Consider the following 19,160-nt stretch of genomic DNA (forward strand, 5'->3'; position numbering starts at 1 on the left):
CTGATCTAGTTCACTGAATGATCACAAACAGGCATGTCAGTGTAACAGTGACAGAGCAGGACAGAATCCCTTAACCCAGCACAGTCATCAAGAACAAAGACTGATACTGGTAAAAAGTAGAAAAAAAGGTGGGTTTATTTGCAAGTTTCCTCTGATTCTTGATGCTGTAAGATACCTCTTTCAAAGTGTACTTTTTAAAAAAAAAAAAAAGAAAAAAAAAGAAAGTCTACTTATCACTTAATACCTTTACCTTCAGATGTTCTTGCATCATTTCACATTTACTTTCTAATAGGCTATGGAAAGAATGAAGAACAAAAACCAGCACATTGCAAAAACAACATTGACAAAATGAAATGTCCCTTTGTTACTATTTTTGTACTATTGTTGTAAATCACAGCATACCTTAAGGTACTGTTAACTGCTCCCAGTTTGTTAGCTTGCTCACAGTCTTCCAATTCTTTGGAATTATTTGCTGCTTTTGAATACTGTAAGAGAGTTCATATATAAATGAAATAGCTAAAATTCTCTGAGAACAGGTGCTTCTAGGTTTAACAGTGATTGGCTAGTATCAGGGAAAATTCTCAGATTCTAGAAGCAGTAATTCTAGAACATTTCTTATTTCTATTTTTCTTAACCTAATTTCATCAGACCAATTTCGATATGTGGATTTAACTACCACAGAAAATTCAGCTAAATATGTTCAAATTTTGTTTGCTTTGCTTTTGTGTTTTGTTTGTTTAAATTAAATGGAGTTCTGAAGTGTTTTAGATTTATTTGCAATCTTGTAAAAGGACCTTGGAAGACAAGCAGTGTCATACCTATAAACACACCTTGTATTTTGCAAGCATAATCATACCCCAACTTTCATTGGTCATTTCAGTATGAAAATGTATCAAGTTTTGGTCATTTTCCCCTCATGTTTCATTTAATCCTATTCATTGGCATGCTTTAGATGTGCACAGGACTGAAAGAGAGGCTTTTCAAGTTGAACTGACATTTTATTATATATTAAAGCCAGAATTTAAGTATTTAAACTGAACTCTGATTCTACATTATTTTTTTAAAAAGTAAACTACTAAAATAGACTCTACTATTAGAATACTTCTACGGAAAACATTTGAAGAATTAAAGATTAAATTCCACTATTCTACAATAATACAGTCATGTCAACAGGGACATTATTGTTTGCCAGCTTGAAGCTCAAAAAAGCCCTCTAACAGTTTTGGAACATAATAGACAATATCTGTCCTCTCAAAAGATAAACAAGACCCAATTTCCTCTTTTTGGGGGTGTTGGGGTTGGGGTTTTGTGTGTGTGTGTGTGCTTGCAGACTGAGCCTTAAGTTTACACAGATTTCCACATTATCACAGTCCTTAAGAAACAAAGAAAGTGATTTAATGATTAGTAACCAATAGCTTATATAAAGCTACACTGCTGGCTTCCTTTCACTTCAGGGCACATAATGACATGAAGGATTACTACCCAAAACCAGCTCAAAATAAAAACATAAGCTAAAGGCTTTGGTCAGCCCTTCAGAAATAGCAAACAACAATAATAATTTGATAGATTTTAAAAGAAAGAAAGTAGTTTATTTCTGAGGACAGACTTGTGGTCAAGATGCCAGAGGCAAAGTACCACCACAATACATATCACAATACTTCTCAAAAAAGGATTTAATTAAAACTGTTCAGATGAGTAAGCAAGATGACTTGCTTTAAAAATGCATTTGCCCGAATCAATACAAGAAAAAAAAACAAACAGCAGAACCTATTGAAGACCTGAGAAATGAAGGAGATTAAAAAACCCAAATAATTTAAACCTTGTTAGGGGCCTTGCCCGTAACAATTATTTACTCTAGAAGGAACTTCTCACTCAATTTTCTTGGATTTGCCAGCTGTGGGGGCTCATTCTTCAGCATCATATGGATGTTAAATGAAAAATCTGAACAAGGAATGGATCTGACCTAGAATGAAACAGATACTGCTGATGAAGTAACATACTGAGACGCTGAAGTAAACATTCTGCATGTCTAGAGTTGCAAACCAATCCCTACCCTGAAGTGAAAAAAAATTACTGCCAAGAATATAAACCTAAATTTAAGGTTTCAAACAGAATGAACATTTGAGTCTCAAAACAGGTTTCCAGGCTTCACTACTGTCCAGTGTTTAACAGCAACAGCTATGGATCAGTGCTCTGTGACCTAGGTCACGATGAAGTATCTCTTCCTCCCAAAACAGGATCTCCTAAGAGCAGCTTCCAGGAGATAACAGAAAATAAGTGAGCAGGAAGTAAAATAATAAATTAAATATTGTAACCTTAAGTTACTGCATCCTGTTCACCATTGCTTCAAAGACTCATACAGCAGTTCTTTAATATCTATCTCCCCAAAATGTGATTACAGCTCAAACGAAACATGACTACAGAAAGGGAAACTACTTTGTGCCTCTCCAACACTGTTACAAAAAGCTTACGTTGGTGCCAAGAATTAAAAAGAGATCCTCTATTACTAACTGCACTTCTGTGGGGAAGTTGCGCAAGTGTAACCCTGGTCTTTGTGGCTAGATGAGCTTTCAAAAGAACTCTTCTCTCCATGGTTCAGCAAACAAACAAAAAAATGCCCCAGGAAAGCCTAAATCAAGCTAGAAGTTTACAAGCTCATCTACATTAGGAGAAAAGGGCAATAGGAAACTGCACAGAAGCCAAGCACTTAGACCACAGAAAATTTTTCCACAGGATTCTACCCTGAGTATATCTACTCAAGAGATTATAGCTCTTATGATTAAAATGATGCCTTTGATTGTTTTCACCTTTCCAAGGCAGACACTATCAGGATGAAAGACAGCAACTGGACAGTATGTCCACAGAGGAAAACATCTTTTTATTTTTTTTCTTTAAACCAACATTTTAAGGATAATCAACAAGATGCAGGGCTTTCTCAAATGGACCAAGCACAGGCTAACAGCACAGTACTTGTAGAGTCCTTGAAATAGAACATTCATACTAAAATAAGTTTGATGTTTCCTTAAAAAGGATATTTAATGAGATTGTCAATTTTTACATGGCTGTAAGAAAGGTCTTTAATTGAATCATAAGTAGTAAGAAAATGGTGTAGGTAAGACTTATGTCAGTCCTGATGACAATTTTCCTGCAGAAATACTTCATTTTCTGACAAAGAAGCAGCAGATATTCGTGTCTTTGTTCTACTACAGATTAAAGATACAGAATTGCCCAACTTTCAGTACTGTAGTTGGTTGCAACAACCTACAAGGCAATTCAAAGGAAACAACTGTAGCAAATACACCAGCAAATATACCAGTTTCCTTACTGTGGTAAAAGCAAAAGGTGGCTGATCATTCACATCCAAAATCCAATTCAGTATGCTCATGTGAAGTATGTTAAGAACAGCATAGTCTTTGGCTATTAACATCTTTCTTATGGCTCTCAAGATTAATCAATCAGGAAGCTCAAATGCCTACTAAAAGAATCCTTTCTAAAACAGTCTTTCAAGTCTTAAAATATCTCTTTAGGAGGCATTACGGTACTCCAGGAGTAAGTTTCTCTACAATGAAGCTTGGAAGAGAACAGAGTCACTGAAACAGAGGAGAGGCAACAGATTATCCAGCTGAAACCCAAGATCTTCTGTCTAGAGATAGTGCCAAAGTTTTCTGAGAATGACTACTGCTGCTTGTGCTGAAATGGTGAATGACTGACATTTCAAGTCATGTCAGTGAGAAAGATGTTTCTTCTCTGATCACCAGAAACCTTTAAATGAAGAGGCACACTTTACGTCAGAGTGAGCTTAACGATATACATATGAACAGGAGACAAGACTTCTTGAGCTGAAGTTTGGACAGACTTGCCTGCAGTGTTCATGACAGCAGGATACAGAAGTCATCAATTTATGACGAAACGTTCCTCTCAGCTATCGTTGCTAATCTCTCTTGGTGTAAAGTCATTTATGGTATGGTGAACTACAGTGAGGTAAGGCAAGCAGCAACTACAGCTGCCCAATGAGGCGAAAAGTACTGGGAAGGATGGAGACACAGTAGCTAAGTAAGAGTCAGTGTGAGTCTACAACACAGTCAAGGCACTCAACAGGAAGATCTCTCACTAGGGCACCTTTATCTCATTAACTGCTAAAATCCTCACTCTTGGGCACTGTATTTGGGATTTGGTGGTCAGAGGGGGTTGTTTGTCTTTCTGCTCTGAACTCTTTTTTAGGCGTATATACCCTCTTTACATTTTTGGCTTTGCTAAGATCACTCGGTGATCTAGGCAGGATGGCCTGGAGAGGAGCAAACAAAAGCCAACAGCACAGACTGACTACTTTATCTTGTGCTGACCACTTTAGTCTAAATTGTCTTTAGACTAATGACCAAATCATCTTTAGACTGATGACCTCCTCAAGATTAGACATGGCAAAACTACATGTAATCATTCATGTTTTTAATATTAAGAGGCTGTGGTTATATATGATTCTTACAAAAGACTGCACTGCTACTGCAGCTGTGCATAAGCCCATGACTTTATAGAAGGTGGCCTGTACTCAGAAATGAACAAAGCATTTTGCATCTGGCATTCTGTGGCCACATACTGCTGTCCCTGGTCATTCATTGATTCAGTCTGCACCAGCTCTCAAGCTATGACTGGCTCAAAATGGCATTGCAGTACCAGCTATATCGGAAACGCTTTTCACTATAAAAGTAGAAACATAACACCACATACAGGAGCTGATCAATTATGGTAACAATTTCATCACTATGCCAAGACTGAAGGTTTGTAATAAAGTCACACAGCTACTTCAGAGAGAAGTTAGAAAATAAATTACTACTTACTTTATTAGAGCTCCCAGCCTTAATTCCAACAGGTATTTTGCTCTAAAAGCAAAAAATATATCACAGTTTTATACTGTTCATAGAAATAATTACGCTTGATTAAAATCTACGAATTAAGTATCACTCCTACTGAAGTCAAAGCAAATTTGTTTTTAAATAATTAACTTTCTCCTTTACCTTCTCAACATGTCATATCCAAAACAGTGTTAGAGCTTAGAAGAGACTTAAAGTTATTTGTTTTTGACTAAGACCTTAAAATACTTTAGTTATATTTTTATTTTTGAAATGGAAAATAATTTGTCTCCCTTTTACCTATATTTAAGTTCTCATTAGTAAATATTGTTAGTATAGTTTTAGTCACTGCAAATTAGTAAACTTTTTAACCAAATAACCTTTTTCTATTTTATATTATTTGATCCATACCTCAGGACAAGGCTCTACATGACAATCTTTGATAGAACAATGGCCGTCATCAGCCCAAAATGGGCATGGTCTCTTTAGGTTGACCTAAACATACAAAACCAAAAGTTTACAACCAATACTTACATAAGGCAACTTTAAAAGAAAGAGTTCTCAGTATCAGGAAATCCTTTCAAATTAAAGAGAGCATACAAAGAAAAAGGGTTAAATTTAGTAATTTTAAGGTTGTGGGGGGTGTGCAAAGGTTTGGTTGGTTGAACTACTCTCCCTCTGAATATATAAGCTGAAGCTTGCTGCAGTGGAATTGTTAGTAATCATGGTCTCCAGTGGACACAAACACATCTTATATTAAAGCACAAATTAAATCTCTCACCACTAATATAACTTCAAAGCAGTAAATAAACTACTAAAAAGAAGGCACATCAGACATATGCAGCTCTAAAATAGTTATAGTTAGTTGTACTATACTGATCAAGAAAATACATTTCATAGAATGGTTTGGGTTGGAAGGGACCTTAAAGATCTAGTTCCAACCCCCATGCCATGGGCAGGGGTATCTTCCATTAGACCAGGTTGCTCAAAGCCCCGTCCAACCTGGCCTCGAACACTTTCCAGGAGGGGGCAGCCACAGCTTCTCTGGGCAACCTGTTCCCATGCCTGACCACCCCCACAGTAAAGAATTTCTTCCTTACATCTAATCTAAATCTGCCCTCTTTCAGTTTAAAGCCATTACCCCTCATCCTATCACTACACTCCCTGATAAAGAGTCCCTCCACACCTTCCCTGTAGGCCCCCTTTAGGTACTGGAAGGCTGCTATAAGGTGTCTCCGGTGCCTTCTCCAGAGGCTGAACAACCCCAACTCTCTCAGCCTGTCCTCATAAGGGAGGTGCTCCAGCCCCTGATCATCTTCACGGCCTCCTCTGGACCTGGTCAAGCTGATCCATGTCCTTCCTATGCTGGGAGCCCCAGAGCAGATTTGATGGAGTACAGACTAGTGCACAAGATTACTAATTCAAGTAAGTGCTTGGATGATTTCAGATTTCAAGCAATAAAACCAGGCAATATATTAATACATATCACAACTAGTCAAGGAAGAATGAGTATCATAATGGTCTCAAATTAGAGAGCTGATAAAGTACAAATATGAATAATGAAGAGAACATACAGAAAAATTACCAGCAAATCCTCTAATGACTAGTGCTCCTATTTGTCATCAAATGGCACAATAAAGGCAAGGAGTATCACATATATTAATATACCCTACATATGGCAAGGGATTCAAATACTTCACTACACTTCACCTGGTTTGTCAATGTAGAAGTCAGTAAAGAAAAAACAAAACCCAGCTTTCCTTTACATCGGCCTTATACATACTAACAAACATTAGTGATAAAAAACACTTTGACCTCACTCATCACTCCTAAACTGAAGACTACAGACTAAAGGTTCTCCTGCATGAACAACCAGAAACACTGCAGAAGTGCAGAAGAATCTTTGAAATCTAACATTACAAACAAAATATAAAACATTCATTCTCAGCAGCAACTATTTTTCAGATAAAATCAGTTTTAAAACTTTCAAATAAAAAAAGACATGGAAAACAAAAATTACCTCTATTCTTTTACTTTGTGTTCCTTTAGCACTGCTTGTACTAATTTTCTTCTGTTGATAAATACTATTCATCAAGACATTCAACTGAAGTCACTACTTATAACCCACAAACTACATCTTGAACGATTTGATGTATCACTTCTTACTTGAAACTGCTGCAGATACTGAATTTGATTCTGTAGTCAGACACAGCAACAGTTATATAAAATGCACTGTAAAATGAAGCCTAATACCCCAAGGATGGCATCAGGTCCTAGAGCAGTTTCAACACAAAAATTTAAAAATTATAAATGTGCTTACAGAAATTAGTGAAATCTATAAATCTTAAGTCAGAAAACTAATCTTTATGCTATCTTATGGAAAAGAATACCTACAAGCTGTACAGTAAATTAATGGTTCACACACTGTCAAGAACAGTGGTTTTGTTATACCTAACAGGTTAGAAGATTGAGACCAAACATCATTTAGTCTTCAGAAAAACACGTTTTACCCTTACATGTAGGAACATTTTTCTAGTTCATGTAGTTTATATCCTACACTTTCACTTTACATAAGGAGAAACAGACAGGAAACAAAGCATAAACATCTAGTACAGTAGTGTCAGAGCAGTCTCCCGGCAAAGAACTGGCAACTGAACTCAAATGTCCTGTCTGAAGAAAAACTCTTCAAATGTTCTGTCAATAGCACAAAAGATCCCCAAAGAGGAAAACTTGCTCAACTGCCTTTTAATATACGGAATTCCTTTACCAAACCTTTCAGCAAGTAAGTTCTTTCTGTATTTTCAAAACATGCATACAAAGTTAACTGCTATATAACATCTGAAGGAAAGACTGCTTTCCAGGTTTCCATTTTGATGTACTTATTCAGCACGACTGGGAATTATTAATTCAGCGTTAAAATGTTAAAGAGATTCCTCAGTCAAAAAAAACCCTAACAAGACATTAAGCAGATGGTATGACTTCTTAGGAGTGATGACAACTACCTTCTAGTCACAGTTCAAGCCATGCTAGCACAGATATATTAAAAGCAGAGATTTTCGGTTGCTCCCCACCCCCCCAATTCTTTCTATTCAATCCAGAACCCACATTCCAATTCCTCTAGTCAATTCACAAACACCATCCCTTGAAAAAAATTATGTGGAATTTTAGAATCTTTCATACTTGTTCACTCACCATCTTTTTTTAAATAAAGCACAGAAGTGTTACATTTTACATCACCTTCACAGTAAGACCTATTACCTAAAACGTGTCCCTCCCACAATTTCTACCAAAAACCCCAATCAGCTAACATAGTTAGACTACAAGCTTCTTCAAAGTAAACTAACAATAAAAACCACTAACACTTAGGAAGACAAAAATAACTAGGCAGCCACTGTTCTTACAGATAGGCACACTGTAAATAAAAGAACGCTGTTGTCTAAACTGCAAATGAATTCAAAAAGAACACCTGCAAATCAAGATATACTAGTCCCAGAATGATTCAAGAGTGCTAAAAACCAGTGCGCACACACACACACACCACTTCTGAGACAAACTGAGGCTGTATAGCACTTGTACTTTAATCAATACCAAACATGCACTGACTACATAGAACATCCTTCTACTTTCTTCAGGGTCTGAAGTATTAGATTTCATTATTATTGTTTACAGTATTATTCAGTACTTGCCACAGATTAAAAGCTAGATTCCTTATCATGAGGCTTCTATAGTTTGTGTGGTTTTATGTATAAAACTATACAGAGACAAAATGTCTTATTCCTTTTTTCTTTTATCAATAAGTGTTGCACTAACTATCTAGAAACCACCCAGCACAATTTCAGCAAGACTTTAAAGGCTGAAGAAAACTTTGATTTTAAAGAAAAACTAGCTAGTTCCATTCAGTATTAATGTGTGAATTCTTTTACGGCTGTTGAACTAGTAACACAGTGGGAATACTGTGACCATAGTTACAGAAGTTCATGATCCAAATTCCTATTAGAAATTAAATTACTTCAGAATAGGAGTGTTTTCACTCCCAGACAAGTATACTCCCCCAATGTTTATTCAGTATTTAGCTACACTGTAGTTGACCTAGATGATCACTGTCTTCCCTCACAATTTCCACATCCATCTATGTGCTTAACAGCACTTCCATGATTTTGTGCAGGGATATCAAAAAAACTCTGTTGCTTATTCGGAGGGGAAAAGGGAAAGACATTCCAACTTACTTATTCACTTTGTTCAACACAAATTCCTCCCTGTCACACCTGGAAATACTAACTAATATGTGGTGATGGGTGGACTGCACACTGGTCCTTGTAACTGCCCATCTATTAGGAAGATCAGTATGAAAGATGAGGGAAGATTGCAACACATCATTAAAGTATGATCTGCAGAACTGCTAGTGAAATTAAGATTAGCTCTAAAATTGCAGGATGAAATTACTGTTGTATAAAACCCTGTATACCTGTTGCTCCTCCTCTTCAAATACTTTTTGTATCTTTCTGTGGCCTCTGGAGAATCTAATTACTACTATGTGATGTATTATCACTGAAGTTGCACATACCTTGTTTCTCCTGAAAAGTGAAGTTAGAACAGTATCATGTAGCAGGAGAAGATTCAGGGTGAAGTTACACATTACTGCTTGGTCAGACTAGAAAGGGAAGATTCTAGGTTTTTTTTCTCCTTCCTCACATTCATAACCCCACCTTGCATGAGTTTAACACTTGTCTGATTCCAGATCAGCTACATAACTTGCTACGTCCTGGGGAAAAAAACCCACAACAACCAACTACCAAACCCAAACATCCAAACTAAAAATCTACCAGGTTAGAGATGCATTGGCCTCAAGCTCAGACAAGCTCAAGAGCTAAAAGTAGGAAAGAAGCAGGACAGTCTGCCCTAAAGGAGCACAGCCTGCTTTTTCCAGAGGCAGGCAACTCTCTAATCAGCTCAGTCAAAATGCAAACTCATTCTTAAGTTAAGCATATCTGAAAACAGAATTATCAGGCTTCAAAGTCTTATTCTGCCCATCAGATTCTAATACAATGAAAAAAATGTTTAGCGTCTTAAAACTGTGATATTACATACTACTTGAAAATTGAGTAATTTTACCTATTTTTCAAAGAAATAACAGTTCTCTAAATAGCAAACACTAAAATTAGAACTAAAACAGCAACTTATAGGAAAAGAAAATCATTGCAGCATTTCCATTTCAAATTGCACACACTTCTTACAAGACAAGTACTGTGCCGTCAGAAAGTTGCTAATATATAATCCTTTTCTAGATGCTGCAATGCAAAGATATTACCTTTAAAATTACCACTTATCAGTTGAATGAAAGCAGTCATAATTTACTGTCACTAACTCCAGGATTAACACGGCAAACATGACTTATTACCAACATAACTGTCAGGGACTGAAAATCTGCTACAACCAAATTCAAGAGCCATGTGCTCCTAAAAGACGACTTAAAATAGACAAGTTGGTTTGATCTGTAATCCTTCCTATGTTTTCTGGATTTTATTTAAATTATTCAGGAAAGTACCATTTTAATTGTACCTTGTAATATCTGAAGTAATCACGTTCTTGCAGTTTCTGTATTTTGGGGAAGATCTTGAAAGTATTGAAGTCATCGATGCTTTCTATGTCACATAAACAATCATCCAGGACTCCTGTGAGCTAATAAAAATACATTAAAATTTATTTTTAATCAAGAAATGCAGTATTAATTAGAGAAAAATCCTCTAAAGAGAAAAAGATGGCAGCCAAAAGAAGTACTAGTAAAATGCAGTTTCATAGCAAATAATTTATTTCTCATTATTAAAATACTCTACAACATACCTTAATAAGAATTAGAATATATCAAACCTTAACACTTTTTCTGAGCTTAAGTCCACGTCCAAACACAATGCTGAATCAATACTAGCCTGATTAACACTTTCAGCTCTGAAACTGTTGATGATTCAGCATATAAAATTTTCTGCAGAATGAGCAGCAAGATTTTTCCAAACTATGAACACATGGTATATTAGCACACCAGAGTTGCACACCAAGTATTCTCCTACCGAACACTCTTTAGTTGAATTGCTTAAAAAAACCCAGTCATGCATTGTCATCTTATTTTTCTAATTCTTCTCAAAGTGTAAGAACACTCCAGCTCGTCTCTTTAGAGTCATGGGAGAAAGGGGAATAGGTAGTTTTTGCACCAAGAAGTTAATAACTTCACAGTTAAATTCTACGAAGAAATAGTAGGAAAACTAAGTGCAGGCACCTGTATAGAAAGGCTGTAAATGCGTTGCGAAACTAAGTCTGAACTTTCCAGGTCCCCTCCTCCCTCTTCTTGTGCCAGGACAGTAGCTGGTTCAAGGTACCGCACTAGCTTAAGACTACCTCTGCAAAGAAGAGTGCACACAAGTGCAGAGGCGCTGCTGCCAGCACAGGAGAGGAAGGCAGGACTGTGCAAGCAGAGGAGAAGACAGGCCCAACTCATTCAGCAGGCTAAGCTACAGCAACACTCTTGCCGAGACCCTGACAGCACCTTAGTGAAAGACAGAAGCCCCGATTATATGAACTTTTGTATGATAAATTTCAATAAATCTAAACAAACTACTCTCAGGCATAGCTTCTTAAACAACTGCAAACATTTTTGAAAGGCCCTTCAAACATAAGTTTGAAGGCTTTAGACTGTATCTAAGGGAATGGAACCAAACACTGCTGTTAGCTACCTACCATCTCCAGCCAGACAGGAAATTCGCTGACATACATAATGGCCTCAAAAGCATATAAAACAGAAAGCCCACACATCTTATATCTTGCACAGGCTTAGAAGAACTAAGTCTTAAAAGGTTATGTGCAAAAGGAGACGAAAAATACTTTGTAGCTTTTTTTTCTCTACAGATTTCACATAGATGAGATCATGAAATCATCTAATCTGTTTTATGCATGATAAATCACTACTTTACAAAACAGATATTCTTATATAACCAAGCTTGATGTAAAAGTCACTAGAAACTACATTGTAGGCTTCTGCTCTTTTATGAAGCATAAAGGAGGCCTGGAAAATGTACTTCACCCAACTCCCTGTGGGAATAAAGAGGTGAGGGTATGGCAATAAAGCATTTAAGTAGAAAATTCACCTTATGTAGATTCCCTTTTCCTGAGGCACTAAATAGGCTGTCATAATTCTGCAGAGCAGATGTGGCAATGAAGTAAAACTCATTTAGAGAGGTTACTTTACCCAAAGTCTTCCACACTGTTATGCCTGCCTTGTTAATGTTACCTAACTTCAGACCTGGGCAAACAGCTATGAAAGAGCCTATGTGCAGTTACAGGTTTTTCACAAAGCCAAGAAAGCTCACAACCCACATGACTGACAACTGAATGACAGAAGACAAAACTAGTTATTACAGATATTTACAGAAATGAACCCCCCATGCATTTTAATCTATAATGATTTCATTACAAATTTCACATTTTCTTATTGATCACACATAGGCAGAAATTAATTTTGCGGTCCTTACAGGCAACACCATACCACAAAACAGTGTATTTCATTATAATATAAAAAGGCAAAAAGTTAACTTAACATTCTGCTCAAATATTATCAAACTGTATAAACAGAATAAACCTTGTGTGAACAGCAATAATTTATTAAGCTGAAAGCAGTAGGAAAGATCCACGAAATTTTCTTTGGACTCAGAAGGTAAAGAGTAGAAAATTACTTTGATGACCACCTCATGAAGCTATTTACTGCTTACAAAAATATTTTTACCATCCATGCAAAACTGAAAATGCTTTTTCAGGGGAAAATGTTCCAAACAAACACACAGTAGTTAGATTCATTGTCAAATTCCATGGAAAAATAAAAAGCTTAAGTCTTTTTATTCAACTAAGATGTCAAACTAATGGAGGTCACACCTTTGCCAGATGACTCTGACAAAATCTCCATTCTAAGAACATCTTTCAAAACACTGTACAGTTTACTTAGAACATTATTAAGTTTCAGAAATAAACCCTCCCCAAAATCTAGAACTGGTTTTATTAAGAGAAGAATAACTTTAGAGTAACAAGAGCAAAAGAAAATCTCCATCTCTTTCCAACAACTTTTTCAAAACTGGAACAGTTAGCTCCCTGTATACATAAAATAGCAAAATCAATGTTTCCTTGGAAGGCATGCTCTAAAATTAAACTAGGCTATATCTGTACCAAACCACAATTTACAAAATGGTTTGACAGCACACATGAAACACCAATACTGCACATCAGTGGAGCCCATTCACAGCACACTAATACAACAGCAACACAGGCTTCAGGTACCACAGTTAGAGGGGTTTTTATTAGTCCAGGTGTAGTATTCAATGCTCTCACTTGTCTAATGATGAAACACTCTGAGAACAGGAAGAAAATTGTTTCATATTTGTCAACACCTGATCTTCCAGTGAATTCCTTTTCAAACTGGAGACATCAAAATAACAACAGTAATTTTAACACAGTTAAAACTACTTATCGCAAGACCTACTTTGCTATTCACACAATTGGTATTATGCCTTTTTCTAACTGCTAATTAACTTAGTCTACAAATACAATGCTCAACTGTACTGTAAATTATCACAACTTTTATTACAATGGCCAAGTATCAAGCTTTCTTTTCATCTGGTAATTACTTTGAACTCTGTGATAAACTCTAAAAGCATTAGCCTACTATAATTTGTGTTCAATAAGTCTTCTGACCTTGAATAGCTGCTGTTTCTTCTACATTTTCAATATGCTTATCAAAGTATTTCCAGTTGTTGTCAAACCTAGTTTAGTTCTTGTACTGATACAAGAGCTGTACTGGAGATATTAAACTTCTAACTTATCTTCTCTGAGATAAATCAACCTTTCAGGAGAAAAGGTCAACATCCAACCCGCATCAATTTCTCCTTATGAAATCTGGAAAGAGAAACGTATTCAGCACTTCAACATTAAGAAAAACCTGAATAAATGCATATACTAACAAGCAGTCTATTCATACAAACAACCTTATTAGCGTTATCAGGTTGTTGTATTTTAATTGCTTCAACAATTAGAAGACCACCTGGGATGCCTTGTTTTGTTCCTTAACATTTCACTTTGCCATAGCTGCAGAATGAGAGAGAAGCTATAGGTAACATGAGGCCAAGAATTAAGAGCTAGCTTATTTTCCCCTGCACAAGTCAAACTCTAGATATTTAAACTTTGAATACGATATGCTAACAATTTTGTGAAACAGCAACAACCAATCCCTCTGCTAAGCGTCATAAGCAATGCCAGTTTGTTAATGGCTTCTTTAAGAATACCAATTCAATTAGCATTTAGTTGTTCTAAAATAGCTACTAAAATAAGGGGGTTTTAAACCTGAGGAAAGCTCAACTTACAAAAAAACCCCCACCTGCAATAAAAGCTATTTATGCTATCTAGTCACTGCCTTGGATGGTCACTTACAAAACAGCATATTATAAAAAGGAGAAATTTAGGAAATATAAGAAAAATAATAATCAGATGCAGAAGACACACTTTGTTGCACGTGGACATCGTACTTCCATATAAACTCACTCTAATTAGTCTCTGGACCAGGTGAAATCCTTCCCTACTTGCCACCAGCTATTATTTCAGTCACAGTCACACTGCTGAATAGCAAACTCGCAACTACAGGCACTTGTCCTTCTGAAGCTATGAAGGCAGTTTACTGAAAGAAGGAGCGTTCTTACCCTCCTCTGTATCATGGGCAAACAAACACGACCTAAACGCAAGCCAAGCCCAGGCACTGATACTACCACTCAAATACACGGCTTCGCATCGACTTCATAAGGACATCGAGGTTTCTGCCTAAGCCAAGGGTACGATCCAACCCAGAGCTCCTCAGCACAACACCCCACGGGCAGCAAGCAGCGTTACCTGGATTAAACAGCTCCTCCGTGTAGCTGGACCGTTACATAAGGGTACTACCCGTAGTTGCCAGGCCAATCAACTTCTCCCCTCACTGTGGGAGCAGCAGGGCCCCGCAGACCGGAGGCACCCAGCGGCCCGTCACCGGGCCGGATCCCAGCAAGTAGCAACTGCAGGGTAGCGGACAGGCAGGACTTGGGCTGCGGACTCCAGCGAGGGCCCCCCAGACTTGTCCGCCGGCGAAGCTGCACTAGGGACGGCACGAAGCCGCCTTCTCCCCCCCGCAGCGCCCTCAGCGCCTCCTCCGGCCCGAGACAGGCAGGACCTCTGCCGCCCTTCCCCTCAGTCCACGCAGCGGTGGGGCAGCCCTGCCCGGCCACGCTCCCCCCCGCTCCGCGCCATGAGGGGACCCTGCCGCCCCGCGCCGCCCCACCCGCCGCCGGCTCCTACCTGGGCCTCCGCTGTCAGGACGCAGCAGAGCGCCGCCACCAGCCGCGCTGCCAACCGTGCCCTCGCCGCTGCGCTCCGGACGGCACCGCCGCCGCTCATGCTGCCGCCGCCGCCGCCCCGCCCGCCGCGGCTGACAGGGGAGGGCGGCCCTCGCCCCGCCGCACCGCGCAGCAGCCGCCGCCACAGGAAGGAGAGAGACGAACCGAGGGTCGGCAGCAGCGGCAGCGTCTCCTCCCGTCGGGCGGGGGCGCCGCGCTCACCTTAACCTGCCCGCGCCTGGCTGCCGGGGCTGCCAGCACCGCCGCGCACACCCCGTCCTCTCACGCAGCCGCCGCCGCCCGCCCGAGCGCCCGCTCCTCCGGCAGCCGCGCGGCATCCCGGGAGCTGTAGTCCGCGCGCGCGCGCAACCCCCGGCCGCGGCGGGGCTGGGGAGGGGCGGGGCGGGGCGCGGGGCGGCGGCCAATGGGAGAGGACCACGCGCGCCTCCAAAACAAGCGGCGAGGGAGGGGCTGCTGGGCGCGTGCGCGCGGGAGGGGCAGCAGGAGCCGCGTGAGAGGAGGCAGGAACGGGGAGATGGCGGCGAGGGGCGCCGTCCCGCCGCGGGGTGCCACCCGTGTGGAAGCAAGGGTTGGCGCCGCGCTAGCCCTGCGCTACGCGGTTGCGTTAGGCAGCGCCCGCAGGCCTTCCCGCTCCGCCGTTAGGCAAGAGGGGCCCGCCGCCGGGAGGTTGGAATGTCCGGTGTTTACCGGCGCCCGCGTCCAGCCCTCGGCCGGGTGTCTCGCAGAGACAAAAAGTGCTTCTAGAGCCTTCTCGTCTTCCGGCTGCAGCGAAGTGTCGGGAAGTGCCCTAGAGGTGAATTGCGTTGAGTATGTAGAAGCCGCTTTTTTTCTTTCAGGTTAAACTGCCCTTTTCTCTCAGCACAGCTGCTTTTACGAGAAGCTATTTATATGAAGATAGACACACTTAACGGCAAGAAGTACAGGAAGATAGGAAATAACCGCTTTGCCTTGTCTGATTCTCTTACCTGTTCCTTTTGAGAGCAAGGCTGAAAGTTAATAGAAAAGCTATATACTTCAAATCCACCGGCTTTTTTTTTTTTTAATTTGTTTTTTTTTAGTGGAGGCACAGGCTCCTGTGTAGCAAATTGAAGCCTAGAAGACAAGGAAGAAGGTGCTTTCAGATGTGGTTTCACGTTGCAGCTAAGATAACGAAATACTGAGTTACGCTGAAAGAGGCAGTCCTGTTTCTCCCTCTCCTTCCTTCTCCAAGTTCCCCATCCCATGTATGTGACCTAGCAGTCCTGGAGTTGTGTGGTAAATCATTTCAGCTACTTGAGCGATTTAGTATTTTTCCCCCCTCTAGGGATAATTTTCTGCCAGAGCAGCCAGCTGAATTGACTCACTGTATGTCTGTTTCATCACTCGATGCGGGGGAAGAGGCAAGGGTACATATCCTGGTAGGAAGAACAGAGGGTAGAACTATCCCTTCCAGTGGCTGGTTGCTGTTAGATCAGTTTAGCTACACCCAATTTTTTTTTTTTTTTTCCCCTGACCCCTTAGGGAGACTGTTTTGACACTTGAGAGGTTAAAAGTCGGTATGACATCAATTAAAGCTGTCTAGCTGTGCTTTGCCAATAGGTATTGGAACTGTTATTGCTGCTTCTTTTCAGTTCCTTTCAAAATCTTAAAACCAAAAACCAAACACCTTGGAAACCATGTTTTGCTCCCAACAGTTAAATACATACCAGTAATTCACTTTCAGAATTGCAAAAATTCATTTTCCAGTAGGCAAACACAAGTGTTGCGCTGATTTCATGTGCAGGTTGTTGGAATTAGATTGAAAATAAAATCCTGTCTGCTAACCCAGGTTCTTCTTACACCCTTTCAGTCAGAGGAGTGTACTCTTTTACTCGAGTATGGAGATGTGGTTGGGGAAACTACTTCAGAGAGCTTAAAAGTTTTTAGATTGGCCATTGTTACTTACTTACTAATTAATTCAAATTATTTTCCATTATATTTGTCCTTAAGTGCCAGTGTGTCACAAATTTTGCATTGTTGCAAATGTCTTGAAGAGATGAAGGATAGCTAGGCATTACAAAGACAATGAAATAGAGTTTTATAGTTTGGTCCTTGTTGAGAGATGGTATAATTGCTCCCTCCTTTCTAGAGTACAGGCAGTACATCTGTCATTTGGGAATGATTAAATGAGAATCTATGCCTACTTTCTGCATCAGTGGACCAAGAAATTTGCTAGATATTTGAGAAGAAATGGCAGAGCAGCTAATGCTAGTGTTTCTATTACCATGGTTTGCTCTTACTATCAGTACTCCTTTATCGCCAGTGGTTTGTACTTCTCACAAAGGGACTGTTTCTGTTTAGCAGATTCAGGTGAATTCATTGTATTTGTTTTCATTTTGTAACTTTGATTCTGGACCAAAGTTTCTATCATAAGTATTTTAAAAAGCCCCCAAACCTTTGAAGAATCAAGCACTTACGCTGCATAAAGGACTATGCAAAATAGATGTAAACTGTCGTATTTTCTAAGTCATAGTGTTCACTCAGTTGTCAGTTAAGAGAGTTTTATGTTAGTTACAGAAAGTATTTTATTTCTTTACCTCTAACAGAGTCTTACCCTGCTTTCATCAAAAGTCAGTAGTAGCAGTTTAGTTTGTGACTGCCATGTTAGAAGCATAAGGAATTGACTGTAGAAAATGTTTAATGGATAATTTTAAGGGGCAAAAAAATTAATTCCTTGTACATACTTATGTATATGTATATTATCTGCTACACCAGGGCTGAATTTAGTTTAATACAGTCTTCTAAACTCTAGGGTACTTCCAATCTTATTTTATGTTTTAGTGTTGATTTCAACCTGTGAATACTACTTTGGCAATGGTATAATTTTTTTTTTTTTAAATGTAAAGATCCTAATATAGTATTTCTTTGTGAAATCAATTTCAGGAATTAGCTGCAGAAGAAACAGGCTTATGACTTCAAACAAAGCCTATCAGCATGGTACAAAGCTGGGAGTATCTACTAAGCTGCTTTCTTTTAAAGAAACTTGACATGAGGTAATAATATTTTAGCAGGGGTTGGGGACAAGTCTTTACTGGCTTGTCCAGTAAATATTATCCAGGAATAATCATAGTTTACAGCTTGCTGGGCTTATGAAGAGTCTGGCATACATATTTACTTTTTCAATGTACATGCTTGGCATGTACGCAGATATCTTCTGTGATTTCATAATATGTGTTGCTGTAAAAACGTTGACAGTTTTATTTGCAAGCTCTAACAGTTTCTATGTGCAAGCAAAGAAAGCCTTGCACGCAGGAATTAAAAACATTATTCTGTATTAGTAAATAAGAGTGAAGTAACACACATCTGAGTCACCTGTTCCCCATCACAGCATTGTTCTCTAGAGTGGACAGAGATCTGGGTGCACCAGCAAGTGACAGATGGTCTTTTAGGGGATATAAAAAATCTGTGATTACCAAACTTGACTCTGGCCTGCAGAGAAGACACAGTGGGAACTGAAACTGATAAAATCCTGCTACTTTTCTTGTATGAGCTCCATCAGTGCTTTTGAGTCAGCTCTTATTGGCCAGAATTAAGCTTATGCACTGTAGTTGTATGCAGAAATAATGAGCTGTGGTCATCAACTGTATAAAAAATGTAACTTAGAAATTATTATGGACTAATTTAAGTGAACAGACAGGCAAAACAGAGTGGCTTCACATTTCACGTTAGGAGAAGCTTGGTAAATCCCAGCTGCTTTGCCAAGTTCCTGAACTAGATTTCAGTAATCTGAAATGTGGCTTTTTGGAAATTTTTTGCCCTTGAAACGTCTGCCTTTATTTATTTTTCCAAATTAACATTTGAGTGAGTCCTTTCTAAGCTTAGGAGAGTAAACGAGAGGAATCGATATGTCACAAACATCTGTTTAAGTCTCGCAAACAGC

General features: G+C 39.3%; 2 protein-coding genes across 3 annotated transcripts in view; one reads left to right on the forward strand and one right to left on the reverse strand.

Annotated features, from left to right (window-relative positions):
* The window catches only part of ERO1B (endoplasmic reticulum oxidoreductase 1 beta), a 28,670-nt gene extending 13,159 nt beyond the window's left edge, over positions 1-15,511 (reverse strand). The window contains exons 1-5 of the mRNA XM_074896782.1: positions 15,204-15,511; positions 10,407-10,526; positions 5,259-5,342; positions 4,836-4,877; positions 403-485 (exon numbers count right to left, since the gene is read on the reverse strand). Of these exons, the coding sequence (XP_074752883.1) occupies positions 403-485; positions 4,836-4,877; positions 5,259-5,342; positions 10,407-10,526; positions 15,204-15,302 (428 nt within the window). The 5' untranslated portion in view covers positions 15,303-15,511. The remainder of the gene's footprint in view (positions 1-402; positions 486-4,835; positions 4,878-5,258; positions 5,343-10,406; positions 10,527-15,203) is intronic.
* Positions 15,512-15,970: 459 nt separating this feature from the next.
* EDARADD (EDAR associated via death domain) overlaps positions 15,971-19,160 on the forward strand; it is a 28,408-nt gene continuing 25,218 nt past the window's right edge. The window contains exon 1 of one of the 2 annotated variants that reach the window (XM_074896793.1): positions 15,971-16,055. The gene's annotated coding sequence lies outside the window, so the exon portion shown is untranslated. Of the gene's footprint in view, positions 16,070-19,160 lie in introns of both variants that reach the window. The other variant, XM_074896792.1, reaches the window with a different exon arrangement.

Source organism: Athene noctua, chromosome 1, assembly GCF_965140245.1.
Source record: "Athene noctua chromosome 1, bAthNoc1.hap1.1, whole genome shotgun sequence".
In the NCBI taxonomy this organism is placed as follows: domain Eukaryota; kingdom Metazoa; phylum Chordata; class Aves; order Strigiformes; family Strigidae; genus Athene; species Athene noctua.